This window comes from Euprymna scolopes, chromosome 6 (genome assembly GCF_053919585.1).
Source record: "Euprymna scolopes isolate OS-2025 chromosome 6, ASM5391958v1, whole genome shotgun sequence".
Taxonomy (NCBI): Eukaryota; Metazoa; Mollusca; class Cephalopoda; order Sepiida; family Sepiolidae; genus Euprymna; species Euprymna scolopes.
Window position 1 is genome coordinate 124,975,238 of NC_136487.1, and position 23,704 is coordinate 124,998,941.

Genomic DNA, 23,704 nt, shown 5'->3' on the forward strand with positions numbered 1-23,704 from the left:
ACATGTTTTGATATTATTTTACTACTTAGTAAGTGGTGCAGCACAAAATGATGTCTTTTGGTAAATATTTGATCTGGGTAGCGGTAAGAGAACTTGTTTCTCAGAAAGGGTTATCTGCTCCTGTTCCCTCTATTATAATCAAAACAGAAACCATTGATCGAATTAAATACAAAGTTATAAACTAACCGGAATGTTTTTAATTAAAAATGTTATTTTATATAAAGCATGAATACTAAGTATTTGCCCTATTTTGCTAAACCTTTTTTTTTTTTTTTTTTTAAAGCTTGCATTTGGTTAACTGCACAGGAAAAAATCTCGCTCTACTTTTTACATTTAATTAAAAATTAATTTTACATGAAAATTTATTGTTTCTCTTAGGAAGTCCTTTTGATCAAATAAATGACTTGAAATCTCTCTCTCAATACCTGAGAAGTGAGGAAGAAAAAGAAAGCAGGAGTCAATTAAGTAAGTTGATCATCTTTTCTCTTTTAGAAAATATCTTGGCTTTCTGTTAAAACAAAAACGTTTTTTTTTTTTTCTGTTGAATGCAGAAACTAATAGGTTTTGTAATTATTTCCTTGTGTTTTTCAGGCTCTCCTGAAAATCTTTCAAATAGCAGCACTTCATTTTGGAACTATGGTCGGACACTAAGTGATCAAACTCATGTTTTACGGAAATACCAGTATCAAATTGCCACTCGAACACCGCAATCATCAACAGCAACACGAGATACAAGCCAGGAGAGTTGCTCTTACAGTGCAAATGAGGTTCAATTTGAATTCATTTTTTTTTTTTATTCTTCATCATATTATACAATATGCAACTTTTTTTTTTTTTTTTTCCATCATGCACCTAATTCAATGTCTTGTCTCTATATCTATAAAAGTGAAAATGTCTGTCTGTATACACTTCCCTACCAAATAATTCAATTTTTGGTCTACAGACTTGAGATTTGACATAAGGGGTATTAAGATTTGGGGAAATCTTTTTAATCGGTTTTTGGCCAGAAGTTTAGCTGTTAAGGGGTCAAAGTTCAATGATTTGACCTTTGAGAACTCTACCAAACTCCTGACAATTTTGGGTCTAAACACTTGAAATTTTAGATATAGGTTACTTGGACATGGATCTAACTTTATAATTTGATTTGAGCCCAAAACAAATGCTAAGGGGTCATAATTAGAGTCAAAGTTTAAAAAAAAATTGACCGCTGTGGTCTCTACCAAATTACTCAGCCAATTCTTGGTCTAAACATTTGAAATTTTATATAAAGTGTATTCAGACATAGGGCAAGCTTTTTAATTGTATTTTACTGAAAATTTGGCTTCCAAGTGGTCAAATTTCAAAAGATTTTACCTTTGCAGTCTCTAGCAAACTACTCGGCCAATTTTGAGCCTTAACATTTGTAATTTTATATAAAGGGTATTCAGACATGCAGCAAGCTTTTTAATCAGTTAACCTTGGCAGACTCTACCAAACTCCTCCGCTAATTTTGGGTCTAAACACTTGAAATTTTATATGTAGGTTACTTGGACATGGGTCAAACATTTTAATTTAATTTGAGCCGAAAACAATAAATGTTAAGGGGTCAAAATTGGGGTCAAAGTTAAAAAAATTTGACATCTGTGGTCTCTACCAACTTTTCTCTATGGTACTTAAGAAAGCCTATTGTATATATATATATATATATATATATATATATATATTCACACTTTTTAATATATACATATGCACATAAAGTTATGAACAGAACATAGGGCCTGAGTAAAGCCGGACGGAACTGCTAGTTAAAGAATAATTCATAGACAATTCTTTCACATTATCTAAGAGGAGCTTTAATATTTCAGTCACAACCAAATATAATATATGAATGCTATAACATACATTACTGATTATTCATTCCGGTATATATCTCTTAGTGTGGTCCTGCCCAACTAAGAAAACACTCTCTGCAAACAAGTTTGCTCATACTCTGAAAAAGGACCAAGAAGAGACGACTGTTGAAGACGAAAGATTTATTTACCTAGGATCATCTGTTCTCAATTGCTGATCAGTCGAGCAGAGAGAGGACAGAGAGAGTGAAAAGTAATTATGGGTAATCACTTTTTAACAGGACATTTCTCAATAATGGGCATTGTCGAACTTGTCTAAACAGTTTTACTGTTCTTTCTATATCTAACATAAAATGTATCAATGTTGGCCTAACAAGTCTTGGGTCCTCTAACAAAATTTGAATCTGTTGTGTTCATTAAAGTCTGGTTTCGATTTATTTTCCAGGTGTGGAGCTGTTTGCATGTCACAGAATCTACTCTTTACACTTGGACAGAACGCATACGCAAGGTGAGATGTTCATTTTTAATTTTTGTCGTTTTTGACAGGATTCTGTTTTCTTAAAGCAAGTCTCATTTAATCTAATGTATTAAAGGCTATATGTCTATCTGTCTGCCTGTCACCATATTTTTTAAACTCTTATCTCTTTTGAAACTAAAAGTCGCAGAGCGGTGCTAGGGGCCTCAAATGATTGGATTTTTTATGGACTGTTCTTTTATAGGTCTTTAGCCAGTTAAAATAGTTTTAAGGGGTCAAAAATGGGTCAAAATTGAAAAAAAAAAAATCGTTAAACATTTTGTACATTCATCTTAGTTTATTTTTAATCAATTTACATGCGTGTCACGTTGGTACAGTGGTAACATCACCAGCTTTGAATGCTACAGTTTTGCTTTCGGTTTTGATTCTAGCTGATGGCACCCAAATACTACTTTTTATTTATTTTTTATTTTTTTACTTTACTTTTGAAATCACAACTCTATAATAATATATACAAAATATGGACAACTTAAAATATTATATTTAAGCATATTTTACGACTGGGCAAAGTCCCCCCCCCCACACACACACACTAGTAAACAAATCATCCCTTTTTTTCTTCATCTGCTCACAATCATTAAAAACCACATTGAGAATTCTACTTCATGTATATAATATAATGCTCAGACAGCATTGTTTATTCGTATTGTATTCTTCGGACTACTGTTTTCATCTTCAGTGTCATTTTCACAACGTTTCGGTTGATGTAACCTCTAACCTTCAGGTGTATCTTGCCGAACTCTGGAATTTGGTCGAAATTTTGAATGGAACCCTTTATTTACTTCACAAAAGTAGCATGTTCTTGTTCCATCAGCCATGACTGGATAGAGGTCCTAAGTAATTCGCAATTGTATTTTTTGGTTTCCCGAGTTCAACAAGATACAGCTTAAGAAGGCTGGAGATTACATTGACTGAAACATGAAAATCACACTGAAAATGAGAACAGCAGTTCGGAGAATCCGAATAATATGAATAACGAATCCTCATCTCAAAAATTCAGAAACATAACATTGTTTATCTGTAACAATTCACATTGAAATGTAACTTTTTAATTCTAAACAATTTTATTCATTTAATTTTATAACCTAATGATGTAGTGTAAGAGTAATGTTCCAAGGTAGAGTACTGCTGTCACATCTAGGGAGGTGCTGCTTAAAGTGCTTTTTTGTTTTGACAAAGTTCAAAATGGACTTCACAATCTAGTGGAAGATGAGCTCTTCTTGTCCCTACAGCCTCTTTCACATGGAAGAGATGTTGCTAGCCTCTCTTAGCTATATCATTATGTTTATGATAGGTGCTAATCTGATCTCCAGTTTCTGGTTTCTCCCTATAAAACATTCACAGTAAGAACTCATCTAGCTCTCTCTTTACTAAAAACAGAACTGAATTTTCATGAACAAATTTTCTTTCATAGAACATCCTATTTGCAGGACAAGATATCACAAATCTGTTTCTCAATTGACCACAGCATGATTGTATTCAAGTCTAATGTAAACAAATACTTATTTTTCTTAATCTTCTACCCTTTCTATCCATTGTTTATAATCATATTGTGGTGGCAATTATCATCCAGCTGGTGATCTCTTTAACTTCTTATTCTCAAGTGGCCCCTGGGTCTTGATGAGTCATGATCAATCGGTAAAAAACAAAAAATAATTCAATTGAACTTTTGGCACTTGTACAGTTTAATCAAGACATTAAAAAATGAAAATATCGAAAACAGTTTATATTGTACCTATCCGTTATGAAATGAAGTTTTCTGAAAAAAAATTTCACTTAATTTCATCAAGCAGTTTTTGTTTTACAGGGAAAAAACAATTTATGATACCGAGCAAAGGTTCGAATTTTAGGAAGAAAAGCTAGTATTAAAGATGGGGAGGGAGTGTCGGCACTTTAACTAAAGTTATCTCCCCGTGGCGTGTTCTAAACTCCAAACAAAAATTAAAAATATTCCAAGATGTTTGCCTTCAATGCGCTCTCATAAAAACGCGTTTTTACGCTGTAAAAAAAACAACAAAAAAAAACTACTTGATCAAATGAAGTGAAATTTTTTTTCGGAGATTTTCAGATACGTACAATATAACCTTTTGTTCGATATTTTCATTTTTTAATGTCTTGATTAAACTGTACAAGTATCAAACTTTTTTTTCTGTAAGATTTGATTTAATTGGTTTAATAAATGACCTTCAAACAATTCTTTCAGTGGCTGGCGTTGACCATTCTGAAAAAATTGGCAAAAGAAATTCCAAGACTCAATAAAAACTTGAAAAGCATTGGAAGTGAAGACAGTATGATTGGAGGTAAAGAAACACCTACTTTGCTATAATCATTTTGTTATATGTATATCACTTTTTTTTTTTTTTTTTTCTAAATATTATAAAATAACTAGACTTTTTGACCCATTTAAAAACTGGCAAAATTTATAACCTGTTGACTTATAATGAATGCTTTAAACCAAATTGATAGTTGGATATGGTTAAATTTGTGCTCATTTTTGCATTAAATATTAATCCCTAACTGCATTATCATAATACTTGCACCTTATCATAAAGGTTTATATAATATTTTAGCCAGATTGGCTCTATAGTTTGAGAAAAAGTAGAACAGACAAACTAAGAGATATTTAGATTATGTTAATTTCTATTGCAATAAAATAGGCTTGATATTAGAGAGGGAGCATTATTATAGAAGAGAAAATAATGAAATAAACAATGTTACATACTTTACAAGTTCAATAAATTAAACTTGTAACGTGAATGTAATTTTACATTTGTTTTTTTGACATATACTCTTCTCATCTATAAATATAAAAGCGGAAATGTATGTATGTGTGTTCGCTTTTTCTGTGTGTCTACAAAAGGCTTCTTTCAGAGAAGCGGTCGGTCGGTTCACAACTTTTTAAAACTTTTTATATCACATATAAATCGTAATATCTCACAGTTAACAACGAAGCTCGCCTGTCTATTTAATTTGCTTGATTTCAGGAATTCAATATTTGCCGCTCGCCGCATGTGGGTTAGTCTTTTTCCTATAACATCTTGGGGGGAAAAAAAAGCGTTCAGCAGTAAATGAAATCCCCGCAGTCAAACTTGACTTCATTAACTCATTAAAACGAGCACCTGCTAAATCCAAGTAATTAAATAAATTCAAACGTGTTTCCGTTAGCATGTCGCGGTGGGGCAATGGTTAATGTCGCACTTTTTTTTTTTTCACAACTTTGTCTCAACGGTTCGGGTTCGATCCTCATACTTACTTTTTTTTTTTTTTAACCCCCCCCCCACACACCTCCAAACACCCGGGCAATGCCAGGTACCCCTCGCTAAATCTGAGTCATCTGTGTATTTGTATGCCCACTAAAAACTCTTGTCATCCCCATCAAACCGGCATGAACCTGGTACAGTTAGAAAGAGGGATCTCTTGGACACTCATAATATCGAAAAATTAGAAAAAAATTGTCAATTATTTTATGTTTTTGTTTGAAGATGGGGTCAGGTACAAATCTTGGTTTCCACACTGTTTGTTAATCTTGCATGCACAAATGGTTAATTTATTATTTTCATTTTAAAAAGCTAAATTTGCAACATGATAATATCAATGGCCGTCTTGGTCTAATCTATAATGTGTTCATTTACAAACTTTTGCAAGTTTGCGCCCACTATGCAGCATTTTTTTTCCTTATAATAACATAAGATGGCACCCAATTCCTTTTTTTATTTTATTATAATATATACAAAATCTCCATAAATTAAAATATATTTAACTGTATTTTATGACTGGGTAATGCCGGGCGTACCTCCCCACTATAAATTATTTGAAAATAAAATGGTGCTTGATCATAAGTAATAGAAGAGCTAGTATAAATTAGCAAAATATTTGATATAGTGATAAAAAGGAAAAAAAAATTGTAGAAATTAAATGAAAATTGAAAGCATTTTTTCTTTTTTTTTTTCACCTTAACTATGGAGTTATACACTTTTTGTGAATGTTTGGCAAATTTTGTATAACGTTAATGTGTAGATTTATGAAATTTGCAGATAGAATTGTTTGTAAATGAATATTTACTATGATTATATATTAAATCAATGGACTATGATTATACCATGTTAAATCAAGAGCTCTAGTCACATTTGTACACTATTGAGCTACTGTATAAACGTGTGTACAACTTTGGAAATTTATATAAAATATATACATGAATTTTTATTTTTCTCCTTTCAGAAGTTAGTATCGCCACATTAAAGCAGGTTGTACTTACCAAAGGTGTTCGGGTTCCAACATTGAACTCTGTTATTCCTTATTTGGATCTGTCAGCAAATCAGGAATATTTGATCAAAAGAATATCTGGTAATGTATCTTATTTTATGCATTTTAATCACTTTTTCACCTGGTAACTTTAGTAGGTAAACCTAATCTCTCTGTAGCAGCTCTTCTGTTTAATAGGCCCAAATTCAAAATGGCTGCCATACAAAATTCATGAAAAAAGAAAATATTCAATTGAACTTAATTAACATGAAATAACTATTTTTTTTTGTACTTCTGTTATATTTGTACAGGAGTGAAGTTGAATTTAGTACCTCTACTGCTTTACCAGCCAAGACTGCCTTACTGAATAAGGTTAAATTTCTTTTTTAAAGAATGCATGTATTTGTGAGGATGGGTTAGAGTTAGTGTTTTCATGTTCGACTAGGGACAGGTTCATTAGGGTTGTAGACTTTAGTTTTTTAAATCAAAGAAATTTATAGAAATATTTTTTTTTTTTCTGGTTCAATCATCATACTATCTTTTCCATGTCCACAGTCATGATATCTCTTCTGAGTTGGAGCTTAAAAAAAAACCCCAGCTCACTTGGTATTTTTTACTCATCTATTGAATACAAAGTTCAGATCTGTAGCGTTTGGATTATTCTCACTATTATTCTCATCTTAAGTGTTATTTTCACAATATTTCGGCCAAGGTAACCTCTGACTTTCTTCAGGTGTACCTTGCTGATCTCTGGAATCTTTCTGTCAAACTTTTCTACTCGATCATGGCTGACAGAATGAGAGCATGCTAAAAGTTCCTTCCCTTAAACTTGTCATACAATCAACCTTAAAGCAGAATGACAATCCCCGCCCCCAATAAACTCGTTTAATCTAAATCTGAATGGCCCCCACTTCAAAATAAAAACCCTTCCATAACCCTATTACTAACCTTAAGTCACTAGCAAGTCTCTTCCCAATTGTATAAAAAGAAAAAAAATGATCCATCTCTTATAAAAAAGTAAATTAACTGTCCTAAAATGCTAGAATGACCTGGAAATGATGGATTATTTTACAGAAAACTTATGTGAAACTAATTCCTTGCTCTAAAATAATTGTTTTTGCGTTTTTTTTTTCTGCCGAGTTTATGAAGGTGTTAGCATATAATTACCCCCAGCCTTAAGTGGCAAGCCTCCTCCTCCTACAAAAACCCACTTAAAACCACACATAATTGTCTTAATTTTTTTTTTTTTTTTTTTTTTTTAAATAAAGTCACAAGAAAAAAAATGCTCTAAAACATTAAAATGGCCCTGAAATCTAAGATTATTTTACATTAAATTTAATTTCTGCCAAGTTTTCACTGTATTCATATGTAATTGCCTAAAAAAGGGAAAACCACATCTTTTGGGAAGACAGGTGGAGGTGATTTAACAGAAGGTCTTAATCTATAACATCAAAGGAATCTTGCAATATATTAATTTTTAAACAGTATTATATTTCAGTTTCTTGTATATAAAATGCATTACAATACAACTTTTCTATTGTAATTTTTTTTAATGGATACATGGAATTTTTATAGAATTGCAGGATATTTATGTGCATTTACTGTAGATTATTTAGAAATCCTACAATATCTGGATATTTTCAGTGCCACATTCGGATTCCTTACACAAAAGTACACTTATATGGCAAATTTAATTGTTTCTAACATAACATTTTTACTGAAAAAAATATTATAAAAAATGTGACACAATTCATATGGTCTTAAAGAGAGAAAAATATTCAAACGTGTAAGGCACAAAACGTCATAATTTAATCTTAGTCAGATTTTAAAAATTTAAAGATTCTTTCTTAGATCATAAAGCGCTTTCTATGTATTCCATTATTATTTAGATATTTTAAGCAGTTTCATTTTTTTTTTTTTTTTTCAAATTTTTTTCTAAATAAACCAAGTGAGAGTTATTTCATTTACAAATATATTTGCTCATAAAATCTAAATATAATTTTTATGCCATAGCAATTTTATCCGCAGATTAGTGAACATTAATGAACATTATGCAAGATGTAGTTATTTTAAATTATTTATACTGGTAACTTATCCATAGGTATTTGAAACATGTCAATAATTCCTTATTTGCTTTTATTTTAAGAATTGGGTAAAGATGGTTGTATAAGTGAATTCTCTTGGAACCGTGGTGGATGCTATGGTAAAGAATGGGGTGAACACCTTCCAAATGATGCTTCAGTAAGTACAAGTTTATCTATATTTTTTGTATTTAGAATTTGCATAATTACAATTTTCCTTTATTGAAATAAATTCAACCGAATTACTTAGTTTAGTATAACATAGCTTTATTTCATGTCTATTTATTTCGAATACTTGGAGTTAGAGGCAAGATGTTGGGTGAGCAGATTTGCCTTTTCAGTTGCTGTGCAAACAGTCTCAAGGTTGTTGGAGAGTGGGGAAATTGTAAATTGTCCATTATTTACTACACTGTTATGAATTTTCCAGAAATTATGAATTCCTAGTTTCTGTGACTCAATGCATTTTCTGGTGACTTCAGAATGCATTCTGTTGGCTGTGGCTATTTCTCTCTTACAATTATTTCTAGCTTCTACAAACTTTTGTCTATTATTAAAAATTTAAAGCCAGATATGACTGTTTAAATATTTTCAAATTCCTTTTAAATTTCCAAGAGTTACAAAGTTATTTTTTATTTATGTAATTTGTTCCCAAGTATTATCATAATTAAAAAGTTATTTACAAAGAAACTAAAGTTCATTCTGGTGGATTTTATTATGTAATTAAATTGTTTTTTTAATAAGATATTTTAAGTTATTTTTTGCTATTGCATATTTCATTTCAATAGGCGATTACTAGTAAAAAAAAAAAAAAAAAAAAAAATGTAAGAAGCGAGAAACACGTGTATGTATTTTTAAAATTTAAAAAAAGAATTTATAAGTTAAAATGTCTATACAATGCAGATGTTTTTTTTAAATAAACATTTTATATTTAAAATTTTTTTAAGTCAACTTAGTTTCAACGGTATGTCTTTATTAGGCATGGAAACAGTTTCTTTTTACTTTCCTTTCTTGTGGCATGGTGTTACTAGAAAAACGAACTTGGTGTTATCTTACGTGGTGATTTTTTTTTACCCAAATGTTCTAATAAGGAGGATTGCACATGAAACAAATTAGATTTAAATAATTTTTTTAATTCTATGTAAACATTGTGTAAATTTGAATTAAAATTTCTAAATTAAAATTAAATTGAGGGAAAAAAAATCTAAAAAAATTTTTTTAAACATCTGAATATTTCTGCTCTAGTCTGTGTTCCTCATTAAAACTAGTTTTTATTTCAATTAATGATGCATATATTTTGTAATTAAATGACTGTTTATTTGTCAGTTTAAATGCTTCCAAATTCCTTTTAAATTTCCAAGGGTTACATTCATTTATTATTATATTTAATGTACTTTTCTTTTTCAATTATCATTTATCAAAAAAAAAGTAGTTGACATGTTTACAAAAAAAAAAAGTGTTTTGGTGGATTTTATTTTGTAACTGGTAAAGCGTGCCCGACCTTGCTGATCATAAAATATGCTTGAATATATTTTAATTCATGCAGATTTCTTTAATATTACAGAGCCAATTCTCTCTTGAATATGTATATATTACATTGATTTAAAAAAAAAAAATAAATAAATGACTTGGGTGCCATCAGCTAGAATCGAAACCAAAACATTTAGTGTTCCAGCCATGTTCCCTACTGTTTGAGCCAACCCAACAGATAGATAAGAAAAATTTAAAAATAAACAACTTCTAGCTGTGATTGAATTTGCATATGTGCAAAAGTAATAGAAGTAGAAGAAAGTTGAAATTAACATTTTGCCTTTCGACTTGCCAACATTATTTCTGTATGCATTATTCATCCATCCAAACAAAGATTTTACTCATTATAAACCATCCTTGGTGTATGATTACTATTTCTTAATTTCAGTGCTATGTGACCAGAAGTTTAAGAGTTTATCGGTTAAACAAACATGCATGCATCTGTTTTATTTTTTTTTGTAATTATTTTTTTAAAAATATGATGTGTAAAGTTACTTTTTTGTATTTTTGCTATTGCATTTTTAAATTTCAATCAGCGATTTACTAATAAATAACCAAACATCCATCCTGGCTATAAATAACAAGTAAGTTGCATAGACAAAAGATCCATTTGTATTTTTCTTTTAATTTTTTTTTACATGTGAATCTTTCTGCTTTAATTTGTGTTACTCATCAACACTTGTTTCTATTTCAGCTGGTGATGCATTTATTTTGCACTTATATGGATTCCAGATTGCCTGTGCATCCCAAATATCCTGATCAGAGAACATTCACCAGCCAGTACTTCTTGAAAACTCCAAATAAACCAGGTGAGAGTTATTTCATTTGCAAATATATTTGCTCGCAAAATCTAGATATCATTTTTCTGCCATAGCAATTATATCCGCAAATAAGCCACTCATTTTAGTACTAACCAAACATCCATCCTGGCTATCCAACACCTCCGTAAACCCACCTGAACAAACAAAACATACTACTATATTATTAAACCTCTCCAAATACCCCCAAACCAACACAAACCTTTATGGAAAAATTGCACAACATTCTTCAAGACTTGTTAGAAATTTTTTTTTTATTTCTAACGCACCTCTCTTTTCTTGGTTCCTTGTTATCCAAACAACTTGGTTAATTTTGAGAAAGAATAACACAATAAAATTCTTGTATTTAAAATAACGTATATTTACAAGTAAAGGTTAAAGTTTCCAAAACAGTTGTTCTGGAGGAGTTTCTGTTTGTTGCAGAAAAAGAGAGTAATTTCTGAGAAGTGCTCGCTGTTAATCTTTTTTTTCTTTTTTATTGTTGCAAGCAACTCCAAGTAATAGTGGGTAATTTGCATAAGTGGCTTTATGCAAATTACCTTACAAAGTTTGAGTACAAATAATTCTAACAGACTATCCAGATTATGAACATATTTATACCGATGGAGCTAAAACCAAATAAATAGTCGGAAGTTCTGCTATTTATCTGCAAAGAAAAATCCAAAAACGCCTACGTGAGAGCTTTCATCTTTAGTGCTGAAGCCTCAGCAATACACCTGGCCCTAAATATCAAAGTGCTGATCAAGCAAACACGTTTATAATATTTTTGGACTCTTTATCAGTTCTAACTTTATTAAAAGAAAAGAACACTTACAATCCGCTAATAACAAACCTATTAAACAGACTTGATTACTTTAAAATCAAAAAAACAAATTATTCCATGCTGGATCTGAAGTCATATTGGTATTCTAGGAAACAGAAAAGCTGACATAGCAGCTAAAGAATGGCTAAACGTGGAAATTTCCAACAGTCCCGTATACTGACTTTAAACCAACTATAAACCTATACATCAAAACAAAATGGCAACAACAGTGGAACACTTATACAAAATTCAAGCTACAAGAAACCAAACCCAAACTTTGAGAATGGAGTCCCAAATCCAAACTAAATCGGAAAGAGGTGATTATTACAAGAATAAGAACAGGGCACTCAAATATCACTCCTTCATCTATAAATATAAAAGCGAAAATGTCTGTGTGTTCGCTTTTTCTGTATGTCTGCAAAAGCCTTTGTTCAGAGAAGCAATCGGTCGGTTCACAACTTAAAACTTTTTATATCACATATAAATCGTAATATCTCAGAGTTAACAACGGAGCTCGCCTGTCTATTTAATTTGCTCGACTTCGGGAAGATAAATATTCAACATTTGTCGCTCGCCGCATGTGAGTTAGTCTTTTTCCTATAACATCGGTGGAAAATAAAAATAAAAAAAAGTGTTCCCGCAGTAAATGAAATACTATCCCGCAGTCAAACTTAACCTCATTAAGTCATTAAAACGTGCACCTGCCAAATCCAAGTAATTAAATAAATTCAAACATGTTTCCGTTAGCATCTTGCGGTGGCCCAATGGTTAAAACTGTCGCACTCTTTTTTTTTTTTTTTTTTTTTTTTTTCCACACTTTAATTTACAACTTTGTCTCAACGGTTCGGGTTCGATCCTCATACTTACCTACCAAAACATTTTTTTTATTTTAACCCCCCCCCCTCCCCCTGGAGTTTTCATTTACCCAAAACCACACACACACCTCCAAACACCCGAGCAACGCCAGGTACCCCTCGCTAGTTCCTATTAAAAGGAGAAACCCCATCAGAATGCTTATCCTGCCAAGAAAATTACACGGTTAATCATTTCCTAATAAACTGCATCGATTTAGCCCCATTACGCCAAAAACATTACAATTACAACATTAACAACATTAAAGATCTCTTTGAAAATATAAATGAAAAAAAAAAAATTCTAAATTATTTGAAAGAAGTAAATCTTTTCTTCAAAATATAAATCTACTTTTCAAAAAAAAAAAAAAATTTTTTTTTTAACCTAAATCCTTTACAAAACTCCCTCCAAACTCATCTTGACATACTGAAAAGTAAAACATACCTATTCTGTTAAAACTGACGCCCCACCCCCCAAATCCACTTCTTTGGCCTTAAATGACCATGCAGCTGTTATTAGGCCAATAAACCAAACAATCAACATAGTACTAATCAGGTTCAACATTGCTTAACTTTAGTGATCTAATAAGAACCATTTTGTCATTGTCAATGATCCTATAAAACAGACAAACATCAAACTATTAGTTTATATATATAAATAAGATATCAACTTGTCTAACTAATTCTCCAAAATGAGAAAATTTGGTATTTGTCCAAAATTTCCCCATATTAAAAAACAAAAACAAAGAAATTATTGGACATTAAAAATCATGTAAATTGATAGTTTTTTTTTTTTAAATAAGAAAATCACATTTTATAGTTGAGCGAACAGTGATAAAATCGCGACACTATCTTGAAAACAAGGGAGAGAACTCCAAATAATTCAAACTTACAAGATTTTAAAAAGCCATTCTTAACATGAGGAGAGGAACATTAGAAAAATTCAAATTCATTTAAAAATGATTTTCTTTATAAAAATAAAACTACTTGATCAGTTTGTGATTTTTGGATGATATTTTTTGTGTCATTACAGGTTTGTACATCATACAGATTTTTATTTTTGTTTTTTAACATAGAGAGAATTCTGGACAAATACCAAATATTCTAGTGTTTGAATTTTAGCCAGATATGAGTATATCTCTTACCTATATATATAAACTGGAGAGAGTAGTTTAATGGTTTGGAGTTTGTCTGTTTTACAACATATCATCAAGGTTCATATGACAGTCACATTGACAGATCAGTTTTTGTCAGATCGCTTAAGTTAAGCGAAATTGAGTCTGGTCAGTACTAAAATGAGAATACAGGTGCTGTGTGTGCTCTTTGCTTCTCTTAGCATTGTTTCCTGTTGTCCTGGATTTCTTCTTGCCACTGGAATCAAGCAGTACTAATTCAGGTTGTTGGAGAATGCACAACCCTTACAGGGCGTATCCATTATCTTTTAAGACTGAACATCCAGGACTGTGGAGTCTGAACAAATGAAAAGCAAAAATGTGGAGCTTGTGTTTATTTCCGGCAGCCTCGTAACTTTTGCTCTCCCTCTGTTTTGTGTGTTCTCGCATTCCATGATGAGTAATGTTTTTGACAAACTACTGTTTTCTAGGTCAGCTGTTATTTAGTATGTAGAGATTTTCAATCCTCTCATAATATTGATCATCATTTGGCTGTCAATATGTCCATCTTATTACTCATCTTCAAGTGATTTTGTTTATTTTTAGCCTTGATAAGTGGTGTGTCGGTAAAAACAATTATATTGTTAGGAATCAGAATTGGATTTTATTTTTTAAGATTGAATTCTTTAGATGTTTTCCTTTAAAAACAAATGAAAATCTTAAAAGCAGGTTGATCCGTCTTTAATTAGCAGAACACATGAAACAATGTAAATGGCTTAAAATATCTGGATAATGGCATGCATAGAAAAGCTTGATGGTTTAAGAATCTTTTTAAAATCCGACTAGAAAGAAGTTATGACTATTTCTGTGCCCCACACAGTTGGATATATTTCCTTTTAGACCATGCATGTTTCGTCATCTTTTTTTTTTTTTTTTTTTTTTTTTACACGACTTTTTCAATAAAAATGTGATGCTATGTTAAAGCACAAGAAATTGAATGAAACAATTGCATGTGAACACCCTGAAAAACTTGGCAGAAAAGAAAAAAAATATTTTAGAATTTAGATCAGTTTTGCATATTGACTTTAATGTAAAATAACCCCTAATTTCCAAGCCATTCTAGCCTTTTAGGATAGTTAACCAATTTTTTATGTGAGATAAGTCGATTTTTTTTTCCTGAAAATTAAAGGGTGTATTTCTGTACAGATGAATATAATTGTATGCTTTCAAGATGGCTGTCATTTGAAAATAATTCTGACCCAAACAAGGATTTTCCTGGAAGAAATTAAAGGGAGTTAAATTCTGTTCTTCCTAACAACATGCAATAATTTGCAAAAAATATTGACTGTCCAGAATCAAATATTAATTTTGTATGAAAGAAAGCTATCGATAACAAAGAAACGATAAAGACTGACTTTATTTTATGCATTACATATATGAATTACTAATGGAAGAAAAAAATCTTGTCAGCATCTGATCACTTAAAATTTTAGCAGATTAAATAGTTATTGGAAGGTTAATATGTTAAGTTGAACAGTAGATTGTTTGTGCAGGATGATGATCATGAGTAAGCTTCTTTAATATGATTGGCTTCTGTTAATAGGAGTGATGATAGACGATTCAGATAAAGCAGTGCTGTGGTCAGATAACTGTGACAATACATCTGTTAGTCAAGATTGTCTGCTCTTAACTTCCGGTTTCTGCTTTGTAGATGGGATGGCAGTGATAAGCAAGATATGATCCCTTCTGATTAATGATTATCTTCCTCTTGGATATCGTGAAAGCCTCCCTCTTTTTTTCCTTATGTTAAGAATGGCTTGTTTGTCTGTTTGATCATAAATCCGGCCATATGGACAACAGGAATCTGAAGTAAAAAAAGGTCAGATAATCTTGACAATAATCAATAACTCCACACTGAGGCCAGCCATCCAACTCTCACCACCATATTTGATGTTGCATCTAAAAAAGCCTTCCCAACTTATCTATAATATAAATCTCGCCGGTCTGTTTAAATGTTTTTATGTATGCTTGCATGTCTGCCTAAAACTTGACAAAGGCGACATATTTTCACAAGATCAGTATCATTTTGAAGCTCGACATCTTGGATGACAAATATCGAAAAATTGGTCAAAAACATGAATTTCTTCACCCTCAACCGGGCAGTTTTCTACAAGGAGGGGTCGATTTTTTGCGAGCCATTTTTGCAAGTCATTGTATCGGTTGGATTGACTAGTTTTAACGTTCCGAACTTTCGGTCGTAGCAGTAAGACGTCAGATTTTCTTTCGCTTTTCTGCCTTCACTGTATGTAGGACATTGACACTTCCCTGCAAGAAATGCAAAAACCTAACATTGTAATCTTTCCTGATCAGGATATATAAGTGATTGTGGACCGCTTGTAAATTTCATGTTCTCTTGACACTTCCTCCTTTGGAGGAAGCTGGTTCAATCCATCTAGGGTTGTTTAAAAATATACCTTTTTCGTATGATTTATTGTTTGTAGGCAATCCTTTTGCTTCTCCTTTGATTTCTATCTAAAATTACCAAAGTTAGAAATGTGAACATGTTAATCTTTATATAATAGACATAACTAATATATTTCATTCTTTACTTTCAGATTTAAACAAAAAGGATAATTTCTATATCTATCAGACAAGTATAAACCCTCCCCATTTTCAGGTGATTATTGGTGAACATGTGTGGAATTTACCAAAGGTAAGTAAAAACAGAATGGCATTTCTCTGTAAGCTATTTTTATGCTATCTTTATTTTTTATCTTATTTTTTTATCTTTATTTTTTATTTTTATTTTATTTTTTATTTTATTTTTTTATCTTTATTTTTTATTATTTATTTTATTTTTATCTTTATTTTTTATCTTATTTTTTTTATCTTTATTTTTATTTTTATTTTTTATCTTTATTTTTTATTTTTATTTTTTATCTTTATTTTTTATCTTATTTTTTATCTTTATTTTTTATTTTTATTTTATTTTTTATTTTATTTTTATCTTTATTTTTTATTTTATTTTTATTTTATTTTTTATTTTATTTTTTATTATTTATTTTATTTTTTATCTTTATTTTTTATCTTTATTTTTTATTTATTTTTTATCTTTATTTTTTTATTTTTATCTTTATTTTTTATTTATTTTTTATCTTTATCTTTTATCTTTATTTTTTATCTTATTTTTTATCTTTATTTTTTATTTTATTTTTATCTTTATTTTTTATTTTATTTTATCTTTATTTTTTATTTTATTTTTATCTTTATTTTTTATTTATTTTTTATCTTTATTTTTTATTTATTTTTTATCTTTATTTTTTATTTATTTTTTATCTTTATTTTTTATTTATTTTTTATTTATTTTTTATTTATTTTTTATCTTTATTTTTTTATCTTTATTTTTTATTTTATTTTTTATTTTATTTTTTATTTTATTTTTTATTTTTTTTTTTATTTTATTTTTTTTTTTTATCTTTATTTTTCATTTTTTTTTACAAACTAATTTGGTATTTCAATAATTTGAATTTCAACTTTTTCAATCCCCCTCAACCATGAAAAAATAAAAAATAAAAATATGATGTATCTAATGGAAAAAATAGCATACACCAAAAATCACATAAATTGATCAAGTAGTTATATTTTAAAAGAAAAGAAAATCAAATTGTATGGCTAAATGATTAATTTTTCAATGCTATTTTGCAAGGGAGATAATTCCAAACAATTCAAACTTTTATGGGATTTTAAAAAGCCATTCTTAACATGAGGAATGCTATGAATTCTTATTAATTGCTTAAAAATAATTTTTTTAATAAAAATAAAACTACTTGATCAATTCACATGATCTTTGATGATTTTTTTTTTTTTTGTGGAGGTTATGAACTTTTAATAAAGAATATTTCTGTCTCTATCTATGAAAAATAAATTAAGTCTCTGTTCAAGTCCAGAGAAATATGAAAAGTTTCTAATTAAGCAATATTACCAGTTCTCTCCCTTGCAAGATTAAACACTATATGAAACTTACTACGTGGTAAATAAAATATAAGGTTTATTTCTATCATATTAAAATGTGACGGTCATGGCAGAGAAATGGTTAAAAAATGTTGGATTAGAATTATATATATATATATATAATTGTTTGACCAGTGGTAATGTTCCACACTGGTTATTTTAAGTGAACATAACACTTGTCTGTGGATAATAGATAATTATTTATAAAAAATAATTAAAATTATTTTTAATAATGATGGTCGTTACAAAATTAAAGTCTTTTTATTTCTTAACAAAAATAAAATTGAAGACAGAAGTGGTACCATTAAAAGAAGCAACCAGAATTTATGCTCTGGAATTTATTTTTCTACTCAGTCATCACCATTCTCAATGCACTTCTGCCAAGAATTCAATGGTGCATCTCTGCTTCTGATGCATGTCCATGACGGACTGCTCTTAGTCTCACACTGTCAATATCTAAAATAGTGAGATGAAACTTTCAGGTCATAAATGTATAAGTTCAGTCATACATAACAATGCAATTTGCAATCCCCTCTGATCCATTCAGGCGGAATAAAAAAAAAATAGAAGGCATTACCATTAGAACACCCTCATCTATATATATAAAAGCGAAAACGTGTGTTAGTGTGCACTTTTTGTGTATGCCCGTCAAAGGCTTTTTTTGCCGAACTTCTCGGTCGGTTCACTCCTTAAAACTTTTTATAAATCTTAATATCGCCACTTCTTCGTTATGCTTTTCAGTATAAAAAAAGCGAATGCTGGGGCAGGGGAAGACAGAAACTGGCTTAGCGCCAAACTTAGTTTGACCATAATAAGGTCAAACATCATGCGACTTAGCTTTCTTGCACCTGTCAATTTCACTTTATAAACGTTAAGACAGCTTTCACTTCCTCTCCCCTCATGGCCAAGATTGTTAGGTGTCGGGGTTTTTTTTTCCCTTTCATTTCCACCTTCGCGTCAAGGCTTCAGGTTCAAGCCTACCTTCCTACTAAAGCTTTTTTTTTTTCTTTTATACCTCCAAACACCCAGCCAACGTTTTTTTTTAAACAGGGTGGTTTTGATCTACCCCCCCCTCCCCACAACACACACACACAACACACCTCCAAATACCTGGGCAATGCCGGGTACCCCCGCTAGTATTATTAAAAGTTCTTTTCCAGCTGAGCGTATTGAAAGAAATCTGAAGAGTTTCTAATCCAACAATATTGTATAAGTTCTCTCCATTGAACACTTTCTAATACTTATTATATTTGTAAATAAAATATCAAATGTATTTCCCTTTCACATTTGATATGGCTATCATTGTGGCTGAATGGATAAGGATGTTAGATTGGAGTTACCTAATAGTGTAAATCCGAAATAGTTCAAATCGTTTATTTTGAGTAAAATAAACTCCAAGCGCGTCGTAGAAAATTATCTCTTTTAATCATCAAGACCATACAGTCTTGTCATTTGTTGACTAATAATATACAGCCCCTGATCAAAAATTTAAAACCACTTGAAAATCTTTAAAAAGAAACCTTTTTTAAGCATAGATTTTAAACTCAACGTAAAGTGCAAAATGCCTCATTTTATAAAAATGTAAATTTTTTAATTAAATATTTGGAATGTAGCTTTATTTTTTTCCATAACCTCTTAGGTTGTAGTATTGATAACCTTAAGTGAGAGGGGTTTAAAATCTATCCTTAAAAAAAGGTTTCTTTTTAAAGATTTTCAAGTGGTCTTAAATTTTTTATCAGGAGTGTATATAGCCAACATTTTAGACATATCGATATAAATATTCAGCCATGATTTTTTTTTTTTTTATCAAGAACGGTAGACAATAGACCTGATGTTTACTTTCAACAGATCCATAACTCTTGATTGCCTTTATTTTCATTTTAGTCCTCACATTCATGAGTGATGTTTCTGACAAAATAAGGCTAAGATCAAAGTGTAGCATCTGTCTGATGCTGCATTACACTTTTTTGGTCTTCATTAATGAGGGAGAAATCCTTCATGACTGATACATTTTTTTAATTTTGTTACTATCCAGAGTGCCTCTTTTTGGGGAGCTGCCCCCCTCCCAATTAAAAACCGACCTTGTGTCGAACTCGTAGAGAATCAAGTAAAAAAAAAAAAAAAAAAAAAAAAAAAAAGAAAGAACTTAGCATTGGCTTGTTTTTAACTTTAAAATATTTTTTTTCTTGCATCATGTCTTGTCTGGAGCAATTTCTATGAAAAAAAGCGGATGAGATTTCTTCATTTAAAAATTTTTTTTTTTTAAGCTTTCCTTATTTTTTTTTTTTTTCATTATTTGGATTGATTTTGTTCCTCTTTCTCCTTCACAGAATTTATCTCCCATAGCAAAAATTGTTTTTGATTAACCACTCTAAAAACCTAGAATGGTTCGGAAATGAAAATCATTTTTCATTAAATTTCATTGGGTTGGGGTGCAGGCTGAGAAATTGGTAGGACTGAGCATGACATCCAGGTTGGGAAATTCATCTTCATTTCAGATTTTTTTTTATCACTGGCCATTCACATCTTTATTTTATGGTATGGGTACACTTGTAATAAATTAATATTTTTTATTTCTATTGAATAATGCCATGTAATTTTACTAATTCATGTCACCATTTTTTTTTTTTTTTTTTTTTTTTTTTCCTGTAGGGAAGAAACAATATGTTCCAGGCATTATTAATGTTTCTTTATCACATTAAAACTAAAGAAGATGGCATGTTAGGGTAAGTATAAAACTATTAAAAGCAAACTGTGTTATTGATTTAAAAATTAATTACCCCCCAAAAAACTGCTTATATAAAGACACATATGTAAATCGTATTCCTGTGATAACGATGCAGAGAGGCAAAAATAAGTGTCCATGGTTAGCATGTGCCTGCTGTAAAACCAACGCAAAAATTACCTTTAAAAAAAACTTGTTTTCCATAGGTTTTTGGGTGTGCTGAAAACAAATATTGCAGTTAAATTTTCCGCAAATAAGTATTTTTCCGGGTATTAAGCAAAGATATGCGCACGCTTGTGCCTACAACAATGGGCACCACTTATAACATAAAGAATTACATTGCTTAATACCCGGATAAATACTTATTTGCAGAAAATTTAAATGCGATATTCATTTTCAGCACCCCCGAAAACCTAAAGAAAAAAGTTTTTAAGGTAGGTTTTGTGTTGGTTAACCATGCCACAATTACCAAATAAACACCATCCCTAAAAAAAAATAAGACGCTCCCCCGCCCCTACAAAAAAAGAGTGGCTGTTCATTTTATGTTAAATTAATATAGAAAAGTGATCCCCACGTTTTAAAACTATAATTTCTTCATATCTTGGAAACTACTTGTTTCCTGGGATTTTAACTGTTATTTTAGTTTTCAGCACTCTCAAAAACCTATAAGTAATTTTAAAGGATTTGGGGGGAGGGGTGCTACACCTTTACTAATACTTCAATCATAGTCATTTGTTTTCCTAGTTTTGCATATGAATTATCAAATATCTAATATTTCCCCAAAACCTCTGGCCTTGATGGGGGAAGAGACTAAAACTTGCTGCTATGGTTTCTAATGATCTGAAATAATAACAAGGGGAGACTTGATTTAACATATTTCTCATATATTATACCTATTTACTATGCCTCCCCATGGGACAGAGTTAGACACCAGGGTCGTTTTTTAACGTGGAGAAAAGGTACAAAAATAAAAATTGTCTCAGTCGTGAAGGATTTCTCCTCCACCGAAAGAGAACAAGAAAATGAAGTGCAGCATCTGAAGAACAGACACCACACCTTATCTCCCCTCTTTGGTTTTCATACATAAAGTAAATTTCACAGTGTATAAGGATTATTTAATACTGGTGATATTCATAATCATACTCTTTTCACCAAAAGAGGGGAGATATAACAAGAAATATTTGGAATCAATTCTCCTCTTGCTGTTATTTCAGATCATTTGAAACCATAGTAGCAAGTTTTAGTCTCCCTTTTATAGAGGCCAGAGGTTTTGGGGAAATATATATGTGTGTGTGTGTGTGTGTATATATATATATATATTTTTTTTTTTTGTCAGGTTCAATTTCACGTTATTTTTAACATTACACCTGATGAATTTTTTAGAAACAAATTACAAAAATGGGCCCATTTTTATTGGCTACTAGCTATACATACCTGGCATTGCCCAGGCTGCAGCAGACTTGTGAAAGTTTGATTTGTCAGCTTAAATGCTATTTAGGTCTGACTTTGAAAATTTGGCGAGATAACTATGGATTAGAAAAAGAAAGATTTTATTATAACACATCAACATTTTATTGAACCAAATTAAATCCGTGCTTATTAAATAATAATAATAATAATAAAAAAAAAAGTAACATGTTGAGTCACCCATTGAGTTTGGGTTACATTTTGTTTTTGAAATTAGGAAAAGTGAATTTTCAAAGTCAGTTAAATATTAAAAAAATAAATCCAAAATATAAAATGAGCCTCTTTCTGCTACATATATCTCTTTTCCTCTCCAAATGAAGATTTTATAGTATTACTGATTGTGATGATATTCTCTTTTGTTTATGATGAACTATTCAAATCTTACTTCCTTTATTGCTTTTTGATTGTTAATAAACAGAGAGAGTGACAGAAATGAGTGATACTTTTATAGAATAAGAGCAAAAAAAGATGAAAGTGATGAAATGTTATTAAGAGATCATTTGCGTCATTTATGAAACTAGGTTTTTTAACACATAAAAATGGGCAAAAGTTATGGCTCAGTGACTTAATATGCCTGCTTTGACAAACTGATGGTTGAATTTTTTTTTATGCAATTGTGCTCATTTTTGCATTAAATACTAATCTCTAGTAATCCAAATACTAATCCCTATTAATCCAAACAGATAACATATTTAGTTCCCGGCACCTTATTATAGCAAAGATCCGTACAAAATTTCTGTCAGATATGCCAAGTAGTTTCCAAAAAAAAACAGACAAAAAGAAATATAATAGATTACCATCACCATATTCAATTTAACGTTCGTTTTACATGCTGGCATGTGTTGGACAGCTTTTAGCTGTCCTTTAGTCTCTACGTTTTATTAATGATGTTTCTGACAAAGGAAATTGCTGTTTTAGAAACTATCAATCTAAAAATTATTGTTGGCTAGGTTTTGAGTTTATAGTAATATATATATATATATAAACTTCTGACATCAAGTGGCTTCAAGGTTTGTCTAGTGCAATTTCCATAATAGCTAATAAAAAAATGACTTTCAAACCAACCTATCTCTGGTTAGGTCTTTAATTATCCTTCATTATCTCAAATCCATTCATATCACTTCTTGCCATGTTTATATGTGTGTTATTTTATTATCTCTACGTTATATCATCTTCTAATTTTCTTTTTCTTTTTTTTTTTTCAGTCGAGTAAACTTGGGATTATCCGGTGTCAATGTCTTATGGATCCTGAATTGAAACAAATTACCTTTTAATTCTTCCTTGATTTATTTTCCTCTTCACATCAAAAACAAACTAAAGAAAGCAAAACTTAGATTTTGCCGCTTTCAGAGAAAGAAAAACAAACAAACTGAAATTGAACAGTTATCCAAGCTGTAATCAATTGTTGGAGCTGAAATGGAGAAGACCCTTCATAAAACGTCAAAATTTTCATCAGAAATGACTTATAACTGAATTATTTGTTAAAGAAATATCCTCATCTCAAAATTTCAGCCCCCTCCCCCCCCAAAAAAAGGGGGGGGGTAATAATCAGCTAGCTAACATACTTCCTAACTTCTGGTTGGTCTGCTACCAAAAGGAGTGACAAGGCAAATCAGTTCCTTCGCTTTTTTTTTCTGTCATGCCTATATCTCCCCTGAGCATGTACTCTTTTTATGTTTTTCTGATTATTTTTTTTTTCAATTT

The 23,704-nt window shown here is 30.4% G+C and overlaps 1 protein-coding gene across 1 annotated transcript in view; it reads left to right on the forward strand.

Annotated features, from left to right (window-relative positions):
• The window catches only part of LOC145277934 (transmembrane protein 209-like), a 40,939-nt gene extending 17,480 nt beyond the window's left edge, over positions 1–23,459 (forward strand). The window contains exons 7-16 of the mRNA XM_080130011.1: positions 379–465; positions 592–767; positions 2,275–2,337; positions 4,568–4,664; positions 6,583–6,708; positions 8,753–8,847; positions 10,909–11,023; positions 16,413–16,510; positions 20,461–20,534; positions 23,206–23,459. Coding sequence (XP_079986137.1) covers positions 379–465; positions 592–767; positions 2,275–2,337; positions 4,568–4,664; positions 6,583–6,708; positions 8,753–8,847; positions 10,909–11,023; positions 16,413–16,510; positions 20,461–20,534; positions 23,206–23,257 — 983 coding nt within the window. The 3' untranslated portion in view covers positions 23,258–23,459. The remainder of the gene's footprint in view (positions 1–378; positions 466–591; positions 768–2,274; positions 2,338–4,567; positions 4,665–6,582; positions 6,709–8,752; positions 8,848–10,908; positions 11,024–16,412; positions 16,511–20,460; positions 20,535–23,205) is intronic.
• Positions 23,460–23,704: the final 245 nt, after the last annotated feature.